At 43.3% G+C, this 20,456-nt stretch overlaps 1 protein-coding gene across 1 annotated transcript; it reads left to right on the top strand.

Moving 5' to 3' along the window:
* The first annotated feature begins 13,380 nt into the window (after nt 1-13,380).
* LOC130142721 (uncharacterized) lies at nt 13,381-20,126 on the top strand. The gene is given in 2 exon segments (XM_056325067.1): nt 13,381-16,899; nt 18,271-20,126. Coding segments are annotated over 2 exon segments (3,717 nt in total). The 3' UTR covers nt 18,469-20,126.
* Nucleotides 20,127-20,456: the final 330 nt, after the last annotated feature.

The raw sequence follows: 20,456 nt of genomic DNA, 5'->3' as shown, positions 1-20,456 counted from the left end.
TCTTATGCACAAAAAACATTTTCATACCCATTGAAATGGAATTCTTAACAGTTCAGGGCAAGACCTTGTTACTCCCCAAGGGTAATTGTTCCCCAGTGGGAAAACGGGAACAGTGTTTTGTAATAAAGTTACTTTTTTGTCTGCCATGCTTCTTCCTTCCCAACGAGTCTTCTTCCTCCTCATGACACACAGCAAAACAGAGTGGTATTTTAGGGTACTGCATTACTTCAATATGCATACTTGTTAACATCTACCATCCAGTTTTTGAAAGAACATCTAGCTTTTGAAAGAAGAAAATGATGAAACATGCAAAAGTCTCAAGAAGGTTTGCTATAAACACATGCAATGCTTCAAAAGTGCTGAAACAAATGAAATGTCCTCTGAACTCCTGTGCACCGCACAGTCATCTTTCTCAGCTACACCTGGAGGTCCTTCTGAAACACTGCTTGTAACAGAAACATCTACGGACCATTGAACTACCAAATACTCTGGCTGACAAATGTGCAGCACTGATCTTCCTCGGACTTCTGCTGTGGAATGCCAGAGGCTATATAGTAGCCAAAATAAGCAACAAAGGCAGGGAAAAAGAATGTAAGAAAATCCAGTTTCTTGCACTGTAAAATACAAATTGTCTGGAATGTATTAAATTATGCTAGTCACTGAATTTCTGCTTAGTCTATATTTATGGGTACAACTGACAACATAGAAAAAGGAAAACATGTTCAAGTGTTCTAGCACAACATGTCACCCTTCAAGGTGCCAATTATCATAAGTCACTATTGATTTATCTGAAAGATCAATATGAAGAAACTGAAGAAACACATGTATTCTAGAAAGGCGTGCTGACAGTTTCTCCAAAACTCAAAGCAACAATGGTTTTGTCCTATGTCTACCACATAGTCCCAGTTCCTGCCAGGTTAGTTTTTTCCCCTGTAGAAACTCACACTGATTCAAGAAAATAATTAGATTCACACCTTTCAATTGCTTTTTTCTGGTTGGGATTAAAATGGCTAGAATTCCTGCATATTTGTTGGGAGGGAAAAGAAAGCAGAAATCAAGCAAGAGCCTACCCTAAGATATCTGTCACTTGCCTCTCCAGTGTAAGCCACATTCTTGCTTTCATGGTCTTATTCTGGGCACAGTGCAGAAACTGACACAGCAGCACGGAGAGGAGCTACCACAGATCTGGATTTGCCACTGCTATTGCGAAGGGAACACTGAAGTAGTCAGCAGATGCAAAGAATGTACATCATTCCCAGCGGGGTGAGGCGGGCTATAAACTGAAGGACTCGGGGCGGGGGGGTCCAAAGTGTCACTGATCATATCATCACATCCAACCAGGGAATAAGCAAGGCCAACCAGAGCACCGATACATGTTCCTTAGCCGCCTCCCAAGATGAGGACAAGAAGGCCAGACACCTCAAGCGTGGGCATGGCTACGCTGGATCTTCTTGCATCCCTCCTGGGAAAGCCGCGTGCTGGATTACCTCTCTGCACTGCCTGTACCCCAGCGCACACAGCCTGGGGAATAAACTGGAAGAACCAGAGATCTGTGTGTGGTCGCAGGGCCATGATCTCGTTGCAATTACAGGGACACGCTGGGACAGCTCGCACGACTGGAACTCTGCCATGGGTGGCTATGTACCTTTTAGGAAAGACAGGCCAGCGGGGCGAGGTGGTGGAATTGCTCCTCATGTGAGGGAGCAGCTGGAATGTATCGAGCTCTGCCTGGGGGTGGATGCAGAGCGAGTCAAGAGCTTATGGGTAAAGCATTAAGGGGCAGGCCAGCACGGGGGACACCGTTGTGGGTGTTTGGACACAGAGAAGGCGGAGTTACTGAGTGCCTTCTTTGCTTTGGTCTTTACTGCTAAGGCCACCCCTCAGGAATCCCAGACCCTGGAGGTAAGGAAGTCTGGAGAAAGGAAGACTTCCTCTTGGTCAAGGAGGATCACGCTAGGCATCATTTAGGCGAACCTGATGCTCACAGATCCAGGGGCCCTGATGGGATGCAGCCCTGAGTGCCAAGGGAGCTGGCAGGTGTTATTGCTGAGCCACTGTCCCTCATCTTCTCACCATCTTCTCCCTCATCTCCCTCATCATCTGACAGGAGAGGTGCCCGAGGATGAGAGGAAAACCAATGTCACTCCATTCTTCACAAAGGGCAAGAAGGAGCACTCAGGAAACTACAGACCATTCAGCCTCACCTCCATCCCTGGGAAGTGATGGAACAGCTCATCCTGGAGGTCATCTCAAAGCATGTGGAGGAAAAAAAGGTCATCAGGAGCAGTCAGCATGCATTCACCAAGGGAAAACCATGCTTGACCAACCTGATAGCCTTATGTGATGGAATGACTGGCTGGGTAGACGAGGGGAGGGTGGTGGATGTTGTCTGCCTTGACCTCAGCCTTTGACAGCGTCTCCCGTGACTCCCTCACAGGTGAGCTCAGGCAGTGTGGGTCAGGTGAGTGGATGGGGGGTGGACTGAGAACTGGCTGGTGGCAGAGCTCAGAGGGTTGTGATCAGCGCTGCAGAGCCTGGCTGGAGGCCTGTGGCTCACGGTGCTCCCCAGGGGTCAGTGCTGGGCCCAGTCCTGTTCAGCTTGTTCACCAGTGACCTGGGTGAAGGGGCAGGGTGTCCCCTCAGCACGTTGCTGATGGTGCAGAACCGGGAGGAGCGGCTGATGCACCAGAGGCTGCGCTGCCATTCAGGGAGACCTGGTCAGGAGAGCTGGGGCAGAGGGACCTCATGGAGCTCAACAAAGGCAAGTGCAGGGTCCTGCCCCTGGGGGAGGGACAGCCCCAGGCACCAGCACAGGCTGGGGTGACCTGCTGGAAGGCAGCTCTGCGGAGAAGGACCTGGGAGTGCTGGTGGGCAGCAAGGTGCCCGTGGGCCAGCAGTGGGTGGGATCCTGGGGGGCATCAGGAGAAGCGTGGCCAGCAGGCCAAGGGAGGTGATCCTCCCCCTCTGCTCTGCCCTGGTGGGGCACATCTGGAGTGCTGTGCCCAGTGCTGGGCTCCCCAGTTCAGGAGAGACAGGGAACTACTGGAGAGGGCCCAGCGGAGGGCTACGAAGGTGATGAGGGGACTGGAGCATCTCCCTGATGAGGAGAGGCTGAGGGAGCTGGGGCTGTTTGGCCTGGAGCAGAGCAGACTGAGAGGGGATCTTACCAATGCACACAAACACCTTAAGGGTGGGCGTCAGGGGGACGGGGCCAGGCTCTTTTCAGTGGAGCCCAGCGACAGGACAAGGGGCAACCCAAGAAGTTCCATTTGAATATGAGAAAGAACTTTACACTGGCGATGACAGAGCGCTGGAGCAGGCTGCCCAGAGAGGTTGTTAGGTCTTCTCTGGAGACATTGAAAAGCCAGCTGGATGTGATCCTGTGCTACCTGCTCCAGGTGAACCTGCTTTAGCAGGGGGTTAGACTGGATGTTATCCAGGCATCCCTTCCAACCCCAACCCCAACCATTCTTTGTGTGATTTTAAGATTCTGTGTTCAAACCCCTTTCTACAGTACTTAATCTTCTTGCCTGCTCTCTCAGAGAACAAAAATGAACATAGTACCTGAGATTAAGTTTAGTCAAGGAGAAAGCAAGGATAGGTGGAAGCCAGGGCAAGTGAAATGGAGAGGGGAGAAGAAAAACGAACGTTCAAAGAGGGAGAAAAAGGAGAGGGAAATATCTACCCCAGTTCAGGTGGGAAAAGAGGGAGAAAAAATGCACTGTAGTCACTGTTACACAGGTGTAAGTGATCTAGCACTGTGTTAGCTGATTGACACAGACAAAACTTGCAGTCCAGCTACGGTAGCATGGGGCAAAGTTCATTCACTGTTGAACTTAACATCCCCACTGAAAGCCAAAGGTGTCCAGTGCCTGACACAGGGGCTCAAAGACTCCAGCAGGAATCATGGAATTAAACAGCTTTATTGCTACAGATTTCCAGGAGAGACTGAGAGACATTTCCTGGTAAGGAGGGAACAGAGAACATTTCAAGCCAATAGGCCTTTGAGAAAGGTTTGAGTAACCAAGGAGAGAGACCAACAAGTCCTGCAGAGTGGTAGATTAACTTCAAAAGGAAAAAAACCAAACAAAACACACTTGATCAGCTGAAGTTCATTTTTAGACATGACATAAGATCAGCCTCGTTTATTCTTTACCCCTGGTAAATAGCAGTAATGAACTTAGCAGTGAATGGTATACTTGCCCTTGCAACTTGTTTGCTCTTACACTGTTTTTACATTAACTTCTCCCACCTCTGTGTTTTGCCTGGGACCCTCAACAGCTTGTTTGCTCCAACACTGCCTGCTCATCGAGAAGGTTACATCTACATGCATACATACAATATCCAGAACAGTGGGACACTATCGCTATATATTGAAATAGGAAGAAAACAATATTCCACACATTAAAAAAAATGGGAAAGATGCAAACATTAAGAGTTGTTAAATTCATAATATAAGTAGGCTGAAATAAATTTTGTGCAATCTTGGTTTGTTCTCTGGGATGATGCTTCTAAGAACATAAGAAAGTATTTCCAGGAAGCAAAGGCTTGAAATCAATGTTACAGGAAGTAAAATCTAACTATCCAATAAAGGTTTATTTTATGTAAAGAAGGAATAAAGCAGTTGATATTTATTTTCTCTATTTGAACCAGAGAAAAGCATCGTCTGCTGCTGTTGAATCATTCCCAACTTCTCTCCATAGCCCACTACATGTTTTTCAGATCATGCTTCACTTTTTCCTGCTTCTGCAGCATCCTTAGGTGTTGTGATTTAACCCCAGCTGGCAGCTCAGCCCACATAGCTACTTGCTCACTCCCCGTCCGGTGGGATGGGGGAGAGGATCAGAAGAGTAACAGTGAGAAAATTTGTGCGTTGAGATAAAGACGGTTTAATAGATAGAGCAAAAGCCATGCACACAAGCAAAGCAGACCAAGGAATTCATTCACCGCTTCCCACGGGCAGGCAGGTGCTCAGCCATCCCCAGGACAGCCGGGCTCCATCACGTGTAACAGTTACTTGGGAAGACAAACGCCATCACTCTGAATGTCACCTCCTTCCTTCTTCTCCCCCAGCTTTATCTGCTAAGCATGAAGCCATATGGTATGGAATATTCCTCTGGTCAGCTGGGATCAGCTCTCCTGCCTCTGTCTCCTCCCAGGTCTTTGTGCACCCCCAGCCCACTCACTGGTGGGGGTGGGATGGGGATGGGGGTGGGGGTGGTGGGGAGCAGAAAAAGCCTTAATGCTGTGTAAGCACTGCCCAGCAATGACTAAAACATCACTGTATTATTGACACTGTTTCCAGCACAAATCCAAAACATAGGCCCACACCAGCTACTGTAAAGAAAACCAACTGTCTCAGCCAAAATCGGCATATCAGAAAGTGGCAGTTATGGCTACCTGGAACATTTCACTTCTCACCTCCTCACTTTTGCAAGTTAGCAATGCAAATATTTTGCTCAGCAAGTTATTTGTATTCTGGTTGAGAAAGCTACTTGCCATTCACTCTCCACTTTCTCTTTTCTGGCCATGCATTTCTGCATTCCACTTTTCAGCAGGGACAGAACAGATCAGTAAAGAAAACAAAAAAGTGTCTCAAGTAAAACACTGCTTGCTTGAAAACAAAACAACCAGAGGAACAATCACTTGGAACCAACATAGTATTCAAAAAACAGCCTTCATCCCTCCCTGAAACAGAAAGCATCCCTTATTCTGGACATACCTGCTGTACAATGCAGACAAATGTACTAATTCTTCCCCAGAAATATACAGGAGCACCCTGGGCAAACCCATTGCCTGTCTTACAAAATTAATCAAGGGGCACATGTCCTCCCAAGTGCAGCACAAGTTCCAATTAAAAACAAATTTCTCTAACTATTGTTTCCTGTGTAAGAAGAGGTATTCCAACTGTATTTATAGCCAGCTTGAATTTTAGATCTGCAACTCGATGAGCAATCCTAGGGAGGATTTAGGACCAATATTTTAAAGTGCAAAACTTTAAGGAAGGTTGAAAACTATAGTTTCCCGCTAGCTCACCTAGCAAAATGCATTCCTGTTTTAGGTGTGGCAGAGCACTAAACCAAGAGGAGCCAGGGAAGGTTAGAAGGATGGGAAAGTTAAAGTGCATGTCCAGAAGCACAGCCTCTTAACTTTATCCCATAATAAATATTATCTGTGATTAATCTTGTGATACTACCTTTTCAATGTCCATAATAACATTTTGAAGTAGAGCTGTACCTTGTAAGGACACATAGCCCTGTCTGTTTCTATGAATCTTTGCTGTCCTACATCTTTGCTGTCCCTTGCTCTAGCCACATCAGCACTACTACTGTTACAGCAGGACAAAGCATTAAGGAAGGCCAGCATGATTTACCTGTGTTAGAGTTCAGCATCCCATTTTAAAAGTTGTAGTTGCATATTTAGGAAGTATGGTTAAGACAGGACATATATAAGGGGTTACCCGTTTGTCTGAGGGCAAGATCAAGTTAGTGAACACAGGTTTTCTTTTGCATTGTCTCTTTATATCATTATTTGATCCATATACATGAGAACTGCACTGCACAGGCTATTTACAGAAATATTCCTGCACAATTTTTCCTCTTCCTCATGCAGTATTACTGTTTTCCCTGGCTGTGATGGATGTCCTCTACTTTTGTTTTCCATTGATCCTAGGTTGTAAAGGAACAATAAAACAGCCTCTTTGCTGCATTTACATCACCCAATGACACGTCTGAAGTGTTGCATTAGGATTTCAGTACTATTTGTAACCTAGGGTTTGCCACATCAGTTTCAGAACTTGCTGCATCAACTAACTCATTTGCTCATTTTCTTGCTTTTAAAAAATCGTTTTTGTCAACTTATCCTCAAGTGAAGGCTATTCCGTCATTAGTCAGAGCAAGCAGGTGGTCTGCTGGAGCACTGCACAGGGAGGCTGTACAGAGGATTTCTATGCTAAACATCACTCCTAGGCAGCCTGTAATGACTGACAGCATCACAGCTGCTAGGGTGCAGTTTAACTTCAATCAATGAACTTTTGATAGAGTTTTGGTGCTGACTGGAATGCTGGGGAAAAGAAAAATTCTGCTGTAGGAGGACATTATTGCTGATCTGCTATGGAAAACAACCTCTGCATGCATATTATAGGTCTTTATGCAGTAAGTGTGCTGGGAAGTAGATGAAAAGAAAAGCTGCTACTGCAAAATGAGCTGTACAAAGTAAAGGACAGTACCATTTGTCACCAAGGCCTAAGTCTGGGCCACTTTGATGAGGGTTTTTTTGGGGGTGGGGTGGAGAAGAAGTTAGACAAAGATAGCGGTGTTGTCCATGGCAGGATTCAATCGTGCTTGTTACATATGCAAGGACCAGCTTCTGTTCCCATTCCTCATACAAACCAAACAATAATTAAGATACCCCACAAATTTCCTTGGTAAGTAGCTGCACTAATGTCAGCATGACTATCCTCCCTCGGCTCCCCCCCCCCCCCCCAAAAAAAAAAAAAAGAAAGGTGTGCTGTCACTGTGGCAGATGTCTTATACCGCAGGTTGTTCAAGTAAGGATATTAAAGGGCTTAGACAAGAGGATCTATATCCTCAAAAAGGCTTCAAATCCACCTTAAAAAACAAGATGCAAAACAAATTTGTTGTGTTTAACTTCTGATAAAGTATGCTTCTCTTCCTGAAGCCAGTATGTTGTTCTTAGGCTGAAGGACAGCATTAGAAACAAAATCAGACATGACAATTCCACACACTTTATCTGATCCCAAAGCTACTTCTAGTAAGTTGCCCAACTGCTCACATGAAAATTACCATTTAAAGCCCTCATTTAGTTTAGAGATCCTATGAAGTCTTGTCAATCAAGTCTGGAAGCTTTTTTTGGAAACAGCAACCAATACCCTGTGCTTCAAGACACTGGTTTGGTATCCTGAGACACGCAGACGTGTCTCACTGATCCAAGGTGCACTTCAGCTGGACCTGTAAGAAACATTTGGTTTAGTTTTTTGTAGATCATGTATTTCCTGCATTTGATCAAAATGTGTACTACTAAGTACCACGAGGTAGGTACAGCTTTACCATTTACCAGCATGCCCATCGGAGTCGTTTAAAGCAAGGTGTGATTTTAGACAAGAACATTAGTGGAACAAGCCATCCAGAGGCTGATCAGTCACACACAAGTTTTGAACACAAGACATATTACATTAGCTCTCAATAGTTCAACAATTGCACTGTTTTGGAGTTAAAAGTCCTTAGTTAATAGGTTTCTGGCATCGCAGGTTTATTCTGTGCCACCTAGGACTCCCATTACCAGAAATCATTAGAAAGGATGCGATGTCATATGTTAGCAGTGTGAAAGCCAGCATTTTGCACTACAAGCTTTTCAATGCCTGTTCAAGAGATTCAAACTATCCTTTAAGTGACATCAATAGATTTTTTGGTTTTTAAGACAATTTTTTTAAAAGGAAAAAAAAAAAAACACCTACCCCACAAAGAAGGACAAAAGCGTTTAAACAAGAGTACCTCCAGCTTGGAAAAGAAAATGTAGAAAAAATATGATCTAACAATCTGGACAGGATGAAATGGGGATCCATTTAAAAATTAATCATCTTCCTTCAGCTTGTGAAGTATTTTGGTTTTCTCTGTCAGTTCAGATGTACCATTACTAGTAAGTCACAATTTCAGCCCAAAACATACAGGGAGCTGTACAATAATAATTAGTTTTGATTGTGCTGAAGTCTGGAAATAGGAATGAGTCAATTGATCCAAGGTGGGAGGTAAGGGACCTGGAGGAAGGAGAGGCAATAATTGAAGGGACAAAGCACATTTTTGCACCTTTGGGACAAAGAATAAGCAATAAGGAGCACAAAGCCAAGAAAATCTGCAGCAGTGTGGAAAGGAGAAAAGATGCAGATAAAAGTGAGCAGCAACACTTGAGAGAATGAAGACTAGTGTTTCAAAGAACGTCTTCAGAATTTCTTAGTGATTAAGTATTCTTTATTGTCGGCACCGGGTGTACGGGGGATCCTTCCACCAATCGTACCCACCCAGAGGGGCAGATTATCTTATATTTATATAATGAAACAATGAATATTCCATTAACGCCTATACATATTCATCACCTGAACCCGCCTACCCTCGCTTCAGTCCTACCTTAGCTTATCAGTCCTTCACGCTTGCGCAGATTCTTCCAAAAATTGTGGGCCGGGGTCTTTAGAATGTGGGCAGTGGTCTATGGGAGGAAGGCCATAGGTCTTCCTCATGGTGTACTTTTCACCTTAGTTCTCAAAAGTGATGAGTTGGCAGACTTGTAGAAATCTTTCCCAGGGTTTTTACAATACTCCTTGTCAATTTTACTCAAGGCCATCCTGCCGTCCCGTTATCTCCTTGGTAGGGCAGCTTGCTTTGCAGATAGGGAGGACAGCTCCCCTTTCAGAGATTTGCAACTTTCTTGCCAGAACAGTCTATATGATCTTTCAGACATTTTAACCCCTTTGTTGCTATACAATTACAAGCTTATTTATGCACTAAAATGAATATTGGTTTATGAGTACAAACCTGACCATATTATTTACAACTTATTCACATCACTAGGATGTTTTAATTCTGATTCTGTCAAAATTCAGTATATGGGTTTGGGGAAAGGGTTTCTTCTATAACTCAGTTCTCCTATGTTTAAAACTGGAATGACAGTATCTCAGAAGTGCACTTGGCTACTGGATTATTGTATCCCACTGGCCTTTCTGCAGTGTTCTAACCACTAATAAACCAAAAGCATGCTAGCTTTTCTATTAGGGTTTGCAACTGATAAGTATGGATGTAACTGCCTACAGTTTTCAAGAAGGAAATTTAATACTTCCCATGCTGTGTGGGACCTGTTGTACGTGCAGCACAGATTTTCCCTCACTCCTTCCTACACAGAGGATGATTGTCTGGAACTTGCAGGTGTCCAGTGGAGTAGTGAGAGCTGCCAAACACACAGGGCTTTGAGAGGTTATTGGCAAGAGCAATGAAGTAGGCAGACAAGAAAAGCACTGAGGTGACATGCACTGGATTCATTACTGCAAGGACACAGACACCATCTGGGTCAGAGTCCAGGTTTGTCTGACAGTTCATGTCATTGCACAAAGCAGCTTCAGACTGAAGACTCTCATGTGGGGAAAAATGAACTGCAGTGGCTGCTAAGGAGTTTGATTTATGAGGCAAAAGAGCTGTCACTGCTGAGCGCTCCTCAGAGGCCTGGTGGGGACACCTCTGCTGCGCTTACCATTAAACCATCTCTAAACCATAAATAAAAGCTTGGCTAGCTTTTGTAAATAAGCAAACAGTGTCTCAAAACTTCAAATGTTATGCCAGATATTTTGGCGAACTGTATTTCTGAAAGGACAAAACAATGACAAGAGCTCATGTCCTCTGCAAGATAAAGCCTAAAAAGAAAATAACTAGAAATTTCCAGCTGGTGGTGGCATGAGATTAAGGGGAAGCTTTGCTGTAGATCTCACATTACAGCACCTGCGAGTTACATCTGAAAACAACCATTAGTAATATGGGAAACCAGACACATTTCAGTTCTCAACAAAGTTTTAGAACAAACAAAAAAAATTGTTTTCCTCCTTTTTAGGTATTCACATTAATGGTATAATTTTTTATAGGTTTTACTAAAGAAATTAATTTCATATCTAATTCAAACTCTTGAAATAATTTCCAGCAAAAACATAGCATCTCTTTAATTAAAATAGGAGTGGATTTTTTTTTTTCCTTCCTAATGGTAATTACTCCTTCTGTACTTGGAGGTTAAATGAACATGTGAAAGTCTCTGGAATTACAGCAGAAAGTTGTTGGGTTTTGCTGTTGCTGGGTTTTTTTGTTGAATTTTTTTAAAGTTAAATTATTGCTAGACAGTAGCATTAAGTAGCAACTTCAGTATTGACAGGGGAAAAGAGTTTATTTTCCAGCACCTGCTATGAAAACAAAAAAGGGAGGAAGAGGGGCACAAAAAAAGCAGCATGGTTCCTAGATTTGTTTTGTTTTTAAAAGCAGAGCACTTTATAGTTAGCAACCTGAAACTGCTGAACTCAGCAAGTCATTTAATCTGTATTTCATCTTAAAGAAAGAAAAACATAGCATTTTGTCAATACAAGACCCTCTAATGCTAGATGTGTTTGTACATCTGTGTGTGTGTGTGTGTGTGCATGTGATTCGGAAGGGACCACTGAATGACTTTTTTTATGGCCCTTTGGTATTCTTCAAAGCCTTTATTATGGGTCTGGGTGGGTTTTGTTGTAACTTGCCTTATGAGACCTTCCCTGCAAACAATTTTCTGTTAATAAGCTGGTGAGACACAGTACTGAGCGTTGAGGTCAGAGCGGTGATGACCGCAACAGGCACAAGTCCTCCCACGCTGGATGATGCCATTTGTCAGTGTTTTCAGGTATGGCTGTTTCTGTTGTTGCTGGTGTATTCTGTTTCCTGTTTCCAGGAGCTGGCAGTAGTGAGAACAGCTGTGTCCACCCCCACAGTATCCTTTCTAAAATGGATAGATATGGATTTGATGAATGGACAGTTTGGTGGATGAGGAATTGGCTGGATGATTGTATCCAGAGAGTAGCAGTCAATGGCTCAATGTCTGGATGGAGATCAGTGACAAGGGGTGTCCCTCAGGGGCTCACATTGGGACAACACTGTTTAATATCTTCATTGTCGACATAGACAGTGTGATTGAGTGCATCCTTAGCAAGTTTGCAGATGACACCAAGCTGAGTGGTGCAGTTGACACACCTGAGGGATAGCATGTCGTTGAGAGGGACCTGGACAGGCTCAAGAAGTGGGCCCATGTAAACCTCATAAGGTTCAAGAAGGCCAAGGACAAAGTCCTGCACCTGGGTTGGGACAATCCCTGGTATCAATACAGGCCAGGGGGTGAAGAGACTGACAGCAGCCCTGTGGAGAAGGACTTGGGAATCTTGATTGATGTGAATAAGTTGTAAATAATATGGTCAAGTTTGTACTCATAAATCAATATTCATTTTAATGCATAAATAAGCTTGTAATTGTATAGCAACAAAGGGGTTAAAATGTCTGAAAGATCATATAGACTGTTCTGGCAAGAAAGTTGCAAATCTCTGAAAGGGGAGCTGTCCTCCCTATCTGCAAAGCAAGCTGCCCTACCAAGGAGATAACGGGACAGCAGGATGGCCTTGAGTCAAATTAACAAGGAGTATTGTAAAAACCCCGGGAAAGATTTCTACAAGTCTGCCAACTCATCACTTTTGAGACCTAAGGTGAAAAGTACACCGTGAGGAAGACCTACGGCCTTCCTCCCATAGACCACTGCCCACATTCTAAAGACCCCGGCCCACAATTTTTGGAAGAATCTGCGCAAGCGTGAAGGACTGATAAGCTAATTAACATACGAAGCGAGGGTAGGCGGGTTCAGGTGATGAATATGTATAGGCGTTAATGGAATATTCATTGTTTCATTATATAAATATAAGATAATCTGCCCCTCTGGGTGGGTACGATTGGTGGAAGGATCCCCCGTACACCCGGCGCCGACAATAAAGAATACTTAATCACTAAGAAATTCTGAAGACGTTCTTTGAAACAATCTGGCACCCCAGATGGGACGGCTCTCTGCCTGACCGTAGGACCCGCTGGGAAGTGGACTCCCTTGGGTACCCCCGGGGATTTTCCCGGAGGGACTCCCCAACTCATCGGATCACTGCGGAGGCAGACAAGAATCCCATCTTCTGTAAGTGATAATATTCTTTATTGCTGTATTCTGGTATTACCGGTAATCTGGGGTTACCCGTAAGACGAGAAAATTGATTTCCGCAGGGTAACTGCTGGGTATGCTTGGGAACTAGTTTCTCAGGTATACATCTGGGTATGCTTGGGAACTAGTTTCTCAGGTATACATCTGGGTATGCTTGGGAACTAGTTTCTCAGGTATACATCTGGGTATGCTTGGGAACTAGTTTCTCAGGTATACATCTGGGTATGCTTGGGAACTAGTTTCTCAGGTATACATCTGGGTATGCTTGGGAACTAGTTTCTCGGGTATACATCTGGTCTGGAAAACTCAGGTATACTTCTGTGGCTGGCACCCTAAGTATACTTCTGGTTTTGTTTGGGTTTTATCAACATTTAATTGCCATCTGGAATCTGGCAAGTTTGCTTATAAAGCTTATTTGCTGCAGTGTTGCTTATTTTGGTTACCGGATTTATGGAATGTGGAATTTGACTTTGATAATTGTTACTGTGATTTCGGCTATATTTTGATAATAATAGTGAGCTCTTGGTGTTGCTGTAGAAAGATACCTGCGTGTTGCATTTTGTAAGTAGTAATTCTGTAAGTGATAAGTGTGTTCTGTGAGTGTAAGCTGGAAAAATGGGAGGAAAGCAGAGTGGTGGGATTTTAAAGAAAAGCCCGTTAGGATGTGTTCTGAGTCACTGGAGGGTTATTGGCGGGTCTGCTGGTGGAAGTGTGAATAAGAAAACATTGATAAAGTACTGCAATCAGTGGTGGCCGTTGTATAAGCTGGAAGATGGTGAGAAATGGCCACTTAACGGAACTATAAATTATAATACCTTGTTGCAGTTAATGCTATTTTTGCGAAGAGAAGGAAAATGGGATGAAGTAATGTATGCAGATATGTTTTTTACCCTGAGAAATCATCCAGAGTGGCAAAAAGGGTGTGGAATTAATCTAGCTCCACAGGATCCCTTAATATTAGCAATGGAAAGGGACATGAGAAAAGATGGGAAAGGAAAGTTGAAGAGGTGTTGCTCTGCATGTAGTATCGGTCAGAGATGTCTAAAGTTAGGGGAGCCAGAGGAGGGAGAAAGTAGGATGGAGGATTATGTTCCACCCCTATCGAATATGGAAAGTATCCGGACGGAGAAGTCTGTGGATGAGGGGGGCGAGGACTGTAAGAATTCAAAAGGGTTTACCCCGATTACTGCACATACAAGGAGTAAGGCAGGAATAAGTAACCAGTCGGGACCGGTGATGCAAGCCCCTCTGCGACAAGCTGTGGGGACTAATGGACCGGTTAGAATTAAAATTCCTTTTACCACTAGTGAATTAGATTCGTGGAAGGAAGCTGTAAAAGGTTATAGGGATGACCCGGAGGAGGTGGCTAACAGGTTCGAATTAATTATGAAAAATTTAGATCCGGATTGGAAAGACATAGAAATAATGTTAGCAGCTCTGCCGGAAACAGAGAAGCAATTGGTAATAAAAACAGCCCGGACGCATGTGCAAGTGCAAATAGCTTCAGGGGTTCTGCCCGGAACTGTGGAAGTACATGTCCCGAGAGCAGACCCCGATTGGGACTATAATGATGGTAACGACTATAGATTACTAAAAAGGTATCAGGAATGGATAAGAATTGCCCTGGAAAATGCTATTCCCAAATCTGTAAATTGGTCCAGGTTGTACACTATAAAACAAGGACCGTCTGAAACCCCCACAGAATTTTTGGAACGTTTAAGAACAGCTATGCAAAAATTTACAACGATAGATCCGTCCTCAGAAGGGGGTAAATTACAATTGATTTCATTGTTTCTGGGACAATCAACAGAAGACATAAGGAAAAAACTCCAAAAATTACAAGGGGCAGACATGAGAGACTTAGAAAAACTGGTAGAGGAAGCATGGAGAGTGTTTAGAAACCGGGAAGGGGAGGAAAGACAGAAACTGGGACAGACTATTGCAGCAGCAACAGTAGCTGCATTAAATAATCAGGGACCAACTTTTCGAGTTAAAAATAGGGGAGATGGGAAACGAATAAGGACCCAGCAACCACCTCTAAGATCAGATCAGTGTGCCTATTGTAAAGAGGTAGGCCATTGGAAAGGGGAGTGTCCAAAGCGAGGGGGAGCTCGAAACATGATAGCAAATGTTTCATCGGATCAATGAAGTCGACCAGGAGAATCTACCCTAGCAGATCCTCTGGTTAAAATAGAGCTAGGGAACTCGGGACAAGAAATGGAATTTTTAATAGACACAGGTGCTTCCTATTCGGTGTTAAATCAAAAGCTAATGCCAGAAGATAAAGACTTTGTGACTGTAGTGGGGGCTACGGGCCAACAACAAAAAGCCTTTTTCCTAAAACCGCTAAAGTATAAATTAGGGAAACAGGTGGGAATACATAAGTTCTTGTACTTACCGGGGTCACCAAAATCACTATTGGGTCGGGATTTATTAGAACAATTAGAAGCAGAAATAGTTTTTGAGAAAGGAAAAATGAGGCTAAGAATAAGGGAAGAACAGTTAATAAATGTACTAAGCTTAGCATTGATACAAACTAATCTTAGAAGTGAAGTGCCTCCGGAAATTGCAGATCAAGTGTACCCAGGAGTTTGGGCTACCGAAATTCCTGGAAAAGCCAAGAATGTGACTCCAATAACTGTAAGGTTGAAATTGGGGAAAGAGCCTGTGAAGGTTAAACAATATCCTCTAAGGATAGAGGATAGGAGGGGAATTAAAGAAATAATTGACAGATTTTTACAATATGGGCTACTAATTGAGTGTGAATCAGAATATAACACGCCCATATTACCAATCAAAAAGGCAGCTGGAAAGAGTTATAGGCTAGTTCAGGATTTAAGGGCCATAAATAAAATCACTGAGGATATACATCCAGTAGAGGCCAATCCATACACTCTATTGACTAAACTAAAAAGCAGTCAAGTTTGGTTTACTGTACTGGATTTGAAGGACGCCTTTTTCTGTCTGGCCCTAGCCAAGGAAAGTCAGAAGTTATTTGCCTTTGAATGGGAAAACCCTGATTCGGGGAGAAAAACGCAGCTTACCTGGACAGTTTTACCCCAGGGATTTAAAAATAGCCCGACTATCTTTGGGAATCAATTAGCTAAGGAGCTTGAGTCCTGGTCGACCCCAGACTCTGAAGGAACCTTATTACAATACGTAGACGATCTCTTAATAGCTACTGAGACAAGAGAGGGCTGTGTCCAATGGACGATAAGCCTGCTTAATTTTCTGGGACTAAATGGATATCGAGTTTCTCAACAGAAAGCCCAACTGGTCCAGCAACGAGTGATTTATCTGGGATTCGAGGTCTCGGGAGGACAACGAGAGCTGGGAACAGAACGTAAAGAAACCATTTGTCGGACACCGGAACCGCGAACGGTAAAGGAACTGCGGACTTTTCTGGGAATGACAGGTTGGTGTCGTCTTTGGATCTATAATTATGGACTGATAGTGAAGCCTCTGTATGAGATGGTTAAGAAGGATCAATCCAAATTGGTTTGGACTGGAGAAGCACAGAAGGCTTTTAGGCAGTTAAAGCAGGAATTAATGAAAGCTCCAGCCTTGGGGTTACCGGATCTTTCGAAACCTTTTTTCCTGTTTTCCTATGAAAGACAAGGGATAGCCTTAGGAGTACTAGCACAGAAATTGGGTCCCTATAAGCGGGCAGTAGCTTACTTCTCCAAACAATTAGATGAAGTAAGCAAAGGATGGCCTGGATGTCTACGGGCTGTTGCTGCAGTAGTTATTAACATACAGGAGGCCCGAAAGTTTACGATGGGACAGAAGATGACAGTGCTAGTCTCCCATACAGTCTCAGCAGTTTTGGAACAGAAAGGAAACCACTGGCTTTCACCGCAGAGATTCTTAAAGTACCAGGCAATATTAGTGGAACAAGATGACGTGGAGATTGTTGTCACTAATGTTGTGAATCCAGCTTCTTTTCTCAGCGGAACTCTGGATGAACCGGTGGTCCATGACTGTATAGAGACAATGGAAACTGTGTATTCGAGCCGACCAGATCTTAAAGAAGAACCTTTAGAGGATGCCGACGAATCTTGGTACACTGATGGAAGCAGCTTCGTGAAGCAAGGACAACGTAAAGCAGGGTATGCCGTTACCACCACCAAACAGGTAATTGAGTCTAAACCGTTGCCCCCTGGGACGTCTGCCCAGAAAGCAGAGATAATTGCTCTGACACGAGCATTAGAGCTAGCGGCGGGAAAGAAGATAAATATTTGGACAGATTCCAAATATGCATTCGGTGTGGTGCATGCTCATGGAGCAATCTGGAAGGAACGAGGACTGTTAACTGCTCAAGGAAGACAGATAAAGCATGCAGAAGAAATTTTACAATTATTAGAAGCTGTAAAGCAACCAGAAAAAGTGGCTATTATGCATTGTCGGGGACACCAGAGAGGGAATGCTGAATTTGAAATAGGAAACCGATTAGCAGACCAAGAGGCCAAACGAGTGGCTGACTCAGCTGACACAAAAGCGTTGTCCTTAATACCAGACAGTAAAATCCAAACTATAGATGTAAGTCAAAAGCCGAGTTATACGAAGGAAGATTTAAAATTAATTGAGGATCTGAAAGGTAAAAAAGGGGTAAATGGATGGGTATATCTGAAAGACAACCGTGTAATAATACCCTCCAACTTAATTTGGTCTATAGTTTTTACAGAACACAATAGGACGCACTGGGGTGCTGATACTCTATATCAGAGTTTGAGTCGGATAATGGTAGGGCGAAATTTGTATACTACCGTAAAACAGGTAACTCAACAATGCAGCGTTTGTCTACACAATAACCCCAATACTCAAAATAAAGTGAGGTTTGGGATAATTGGTAAAGGAAACTATCCCGGAGAACAATGGCAAATTGATTTCTCAGAACTTCCTAGAAAAGGGGGGTATCGGTATTTATTAGTATTAACTGATACCTTCTCAGGATGGCCCGAGGCCTTTCCCTGTCGAACGAATAAAGCAAGAGAGGTGGTTAAGGTTCTGACAAACGAGATAATCCCACGTTTTGGGATCCCAGCCGCAATGTCTTCTGACAGGGGTTCTCATTTCTGTGCACAAATAGTACGGCAAATAAGCAGAATTCTCAGGATAGACTGGCAATTACATACTCCTTATAGGCCACAGGCAAGTGGACAGGTAGAAAAAATGAATCATTTAATTAAACAACAAATAGCTAAAATAGGACAAGAAGCTAATCTGACATGGCCACAATCTCTCCCGTTAGCATTATTAAGAATCAGAGTTAAACCAAGAGTGAGAGAAAATTTAAGCCCCTTTGAGATTTTGTATGGAAGGCCTTATCAATTTTTGTTTAGCGGAGAAAACTTAACACAGCTAGGATCAGAATACTTATATAATTATGTATCTGAACTACAGAAACAACTGAGTAAGGTACAAAAGCACATTCTAGGAACCAGGGCCAGAGGATTAGATCAACCAGTTCATTCTTTCAAACCAGGTGACTATGTATATATAAAGACTTTTTCAGGGCAACCTTTGGAGGAAAAATGGAGTGGACCGCATCAAGTACTGTTGACAACTCATACTGCTATCAAGATTAAGGAACAAGTCGCTTGGATCCACTACTCGAGAGTAAAAAAAGCTCCAGGTTCACGATGGGAAGCTACGCAAATGGAACCCCTAAAGTTACGGTTGTGTCGAAAGGATGGACAATAATTACCTTGATATCCGGGTTGTGGATAGGGAATGTCAATGCATGGGACCAGAATATGTATTTACAATTACTAAGGAATATTGTTCAGAATTTCAACCTAACCTCTTGCTGGATTTGTACTCAAATGCCTGAAAATGCAGGTCGGGGATTTCCCCTGATAGGTAGTGCATTTCCGAATGATTCCGAAATACATGCGGCTTTTTCAAAAATGACTATTTCAGAGTACACCCAATTAGAAGTTAAGGAATTGTCTTGGTCACTGGATATCAATGCTCCTTTGAACTCTAGTAGAGGTGTCCCGTGTGTCCAAAGGTGCTCCTTGAATAAGACCGAACCTGAAACAGGAGGGAATTCGACCGATAAAAGATGCGGGAAAACAGTCTTCATAGGCAGGTACCCCAATTGTACATCCTATTGGAAATATGGAGGGGCAAATCTTTGGAATAAAAACCAGACCAGGAGGAAAAACAATACTACTCCTAAGGGATGGCCCACTCCCTCAGGGACTGGATGGTACTGGATATGCGGAGACAAAGCCCGAAAGGTTTTACCCTTGGGCTGGCAGGGTGAATGTGCTGTAGGGCCTGTTGTTCCGCACATCTTCATAGTTCATAATCTGACACAAGGACTAATTAGATCATATATTAAAAGGATTAGACGAGAAAGTACAAATCCTCTTATACAGAGACCTACTGCCTTTCATAGTTTTGCTCGTTGGTTTTTTCCATGGTTGGGAGTAAGTGAATTAGAAAAAGCTTTAGTAAACCTCTCTGCTACTATGGAAATTGCCATGAACTTTACTACTGATGCCATACAGGCACAACAAGAGGAAATTAAAAGCATTTCAAGAATGACCTTACAAAATAGACTGGCACTTGATATGCTACTTAGCAAAGAAGGAGGAGTGTGCACACTAATAAATACAAGTTGTTGCACATACATAAACAACGACAAGAGAGTAACTTTGGATTTAGAAAAGATTTGGGAACAAACCAGAATATTACATGAGATTACAAAGGATGATCTCTCTTGGAGCTTTGAGGGAATATGGAACAAGTTAACCTCCTGGCTGCCTGACCTACGATGGATAAAACAGATTTTTACTATGTTAGTAGTTTTTACAGTGTTTGGTGTATATGCATGCGTAGTGTTTAGGTGCATGTTCTGGTGCATAAACATGAGAAAATATATATAATGCAAAAGAATTTGCTTGTATCGAGAAAAAGGGGGGAATGATGTGAATAAGTTGTAAATAATATGGTCAAGTTTGTACTCATAAATCAATATTCATTTTAATGCATAAATAAGCTTGTAATTGTATAGCAACAAAGGGGTTAAAATGTCTGAAAGATCATATAGACTGTTCTGGCAAGAAAGTTGCAAATCTCTGAAAGGGGAGCTGTCCTCCCTATCTGCAAAGCAAGCTGCCCTACCAAGGAGATAACGGGACAGCAGGATGGCCTTGAGTCAAATTAACAAGGAGTATTGTAAAAACCCCGGGAAAGATTTCTACAAGTCTGCCAACTCATCACTTTTGAGACCTAAGGTGAAAAGTACACCGTGAGGAAGACCTACGGCCTTCCTCCCATAGACCACTGCCCACATTCTAAAGACCCCGGCCCACAATTTTTGGAAGAATCTGCGCAAGCATGAAGGACTGATAAGCTAATTAACATACGAAGCGAGGGTAGGCGGGTTCAGGTGATGAATATGTATAGGCGTTAATGGAATATTCATTGTTTCATTATATAAATATAAGATAATCTGCCCCTCTGGGTGGGTACGATTGGTGGAAGGATCCCCCGTACACCCGGCGCCGACAATAAAGAATACTTAATCACTAAGAAATTCTGAAGACGTTCTTTGAAACAGATGGATGAAAAACTAGACATGAACCGGCAATGTGTGCTCACAGCCCAGAAAGCTGACTGTATCATTGGCTGCATAGAAAAAAGGGTGGCCAGCAGGACAAGGCCCTCTACTCTGTGCT

Source organism: Falco biarmicus, chromosome Z (genome assembly GCF_023638135.1).
Source record: "Falco biarmicus isolate bFalBia1 chromosome Z, bFalBia1.pri, whole genome shotgun sequence".
Classification (NCBI taxonomy): domain Eukaryota; kingdom Metazoa; phylum Chordata; class Aves; order Falconiformes; family Falconidae; genus Falco; species Falco biarmicus.
Note: the sequence above shows the minus strand (reverse complement) of the source record. Positions and strands in the feature narration are given on the sequence as shown.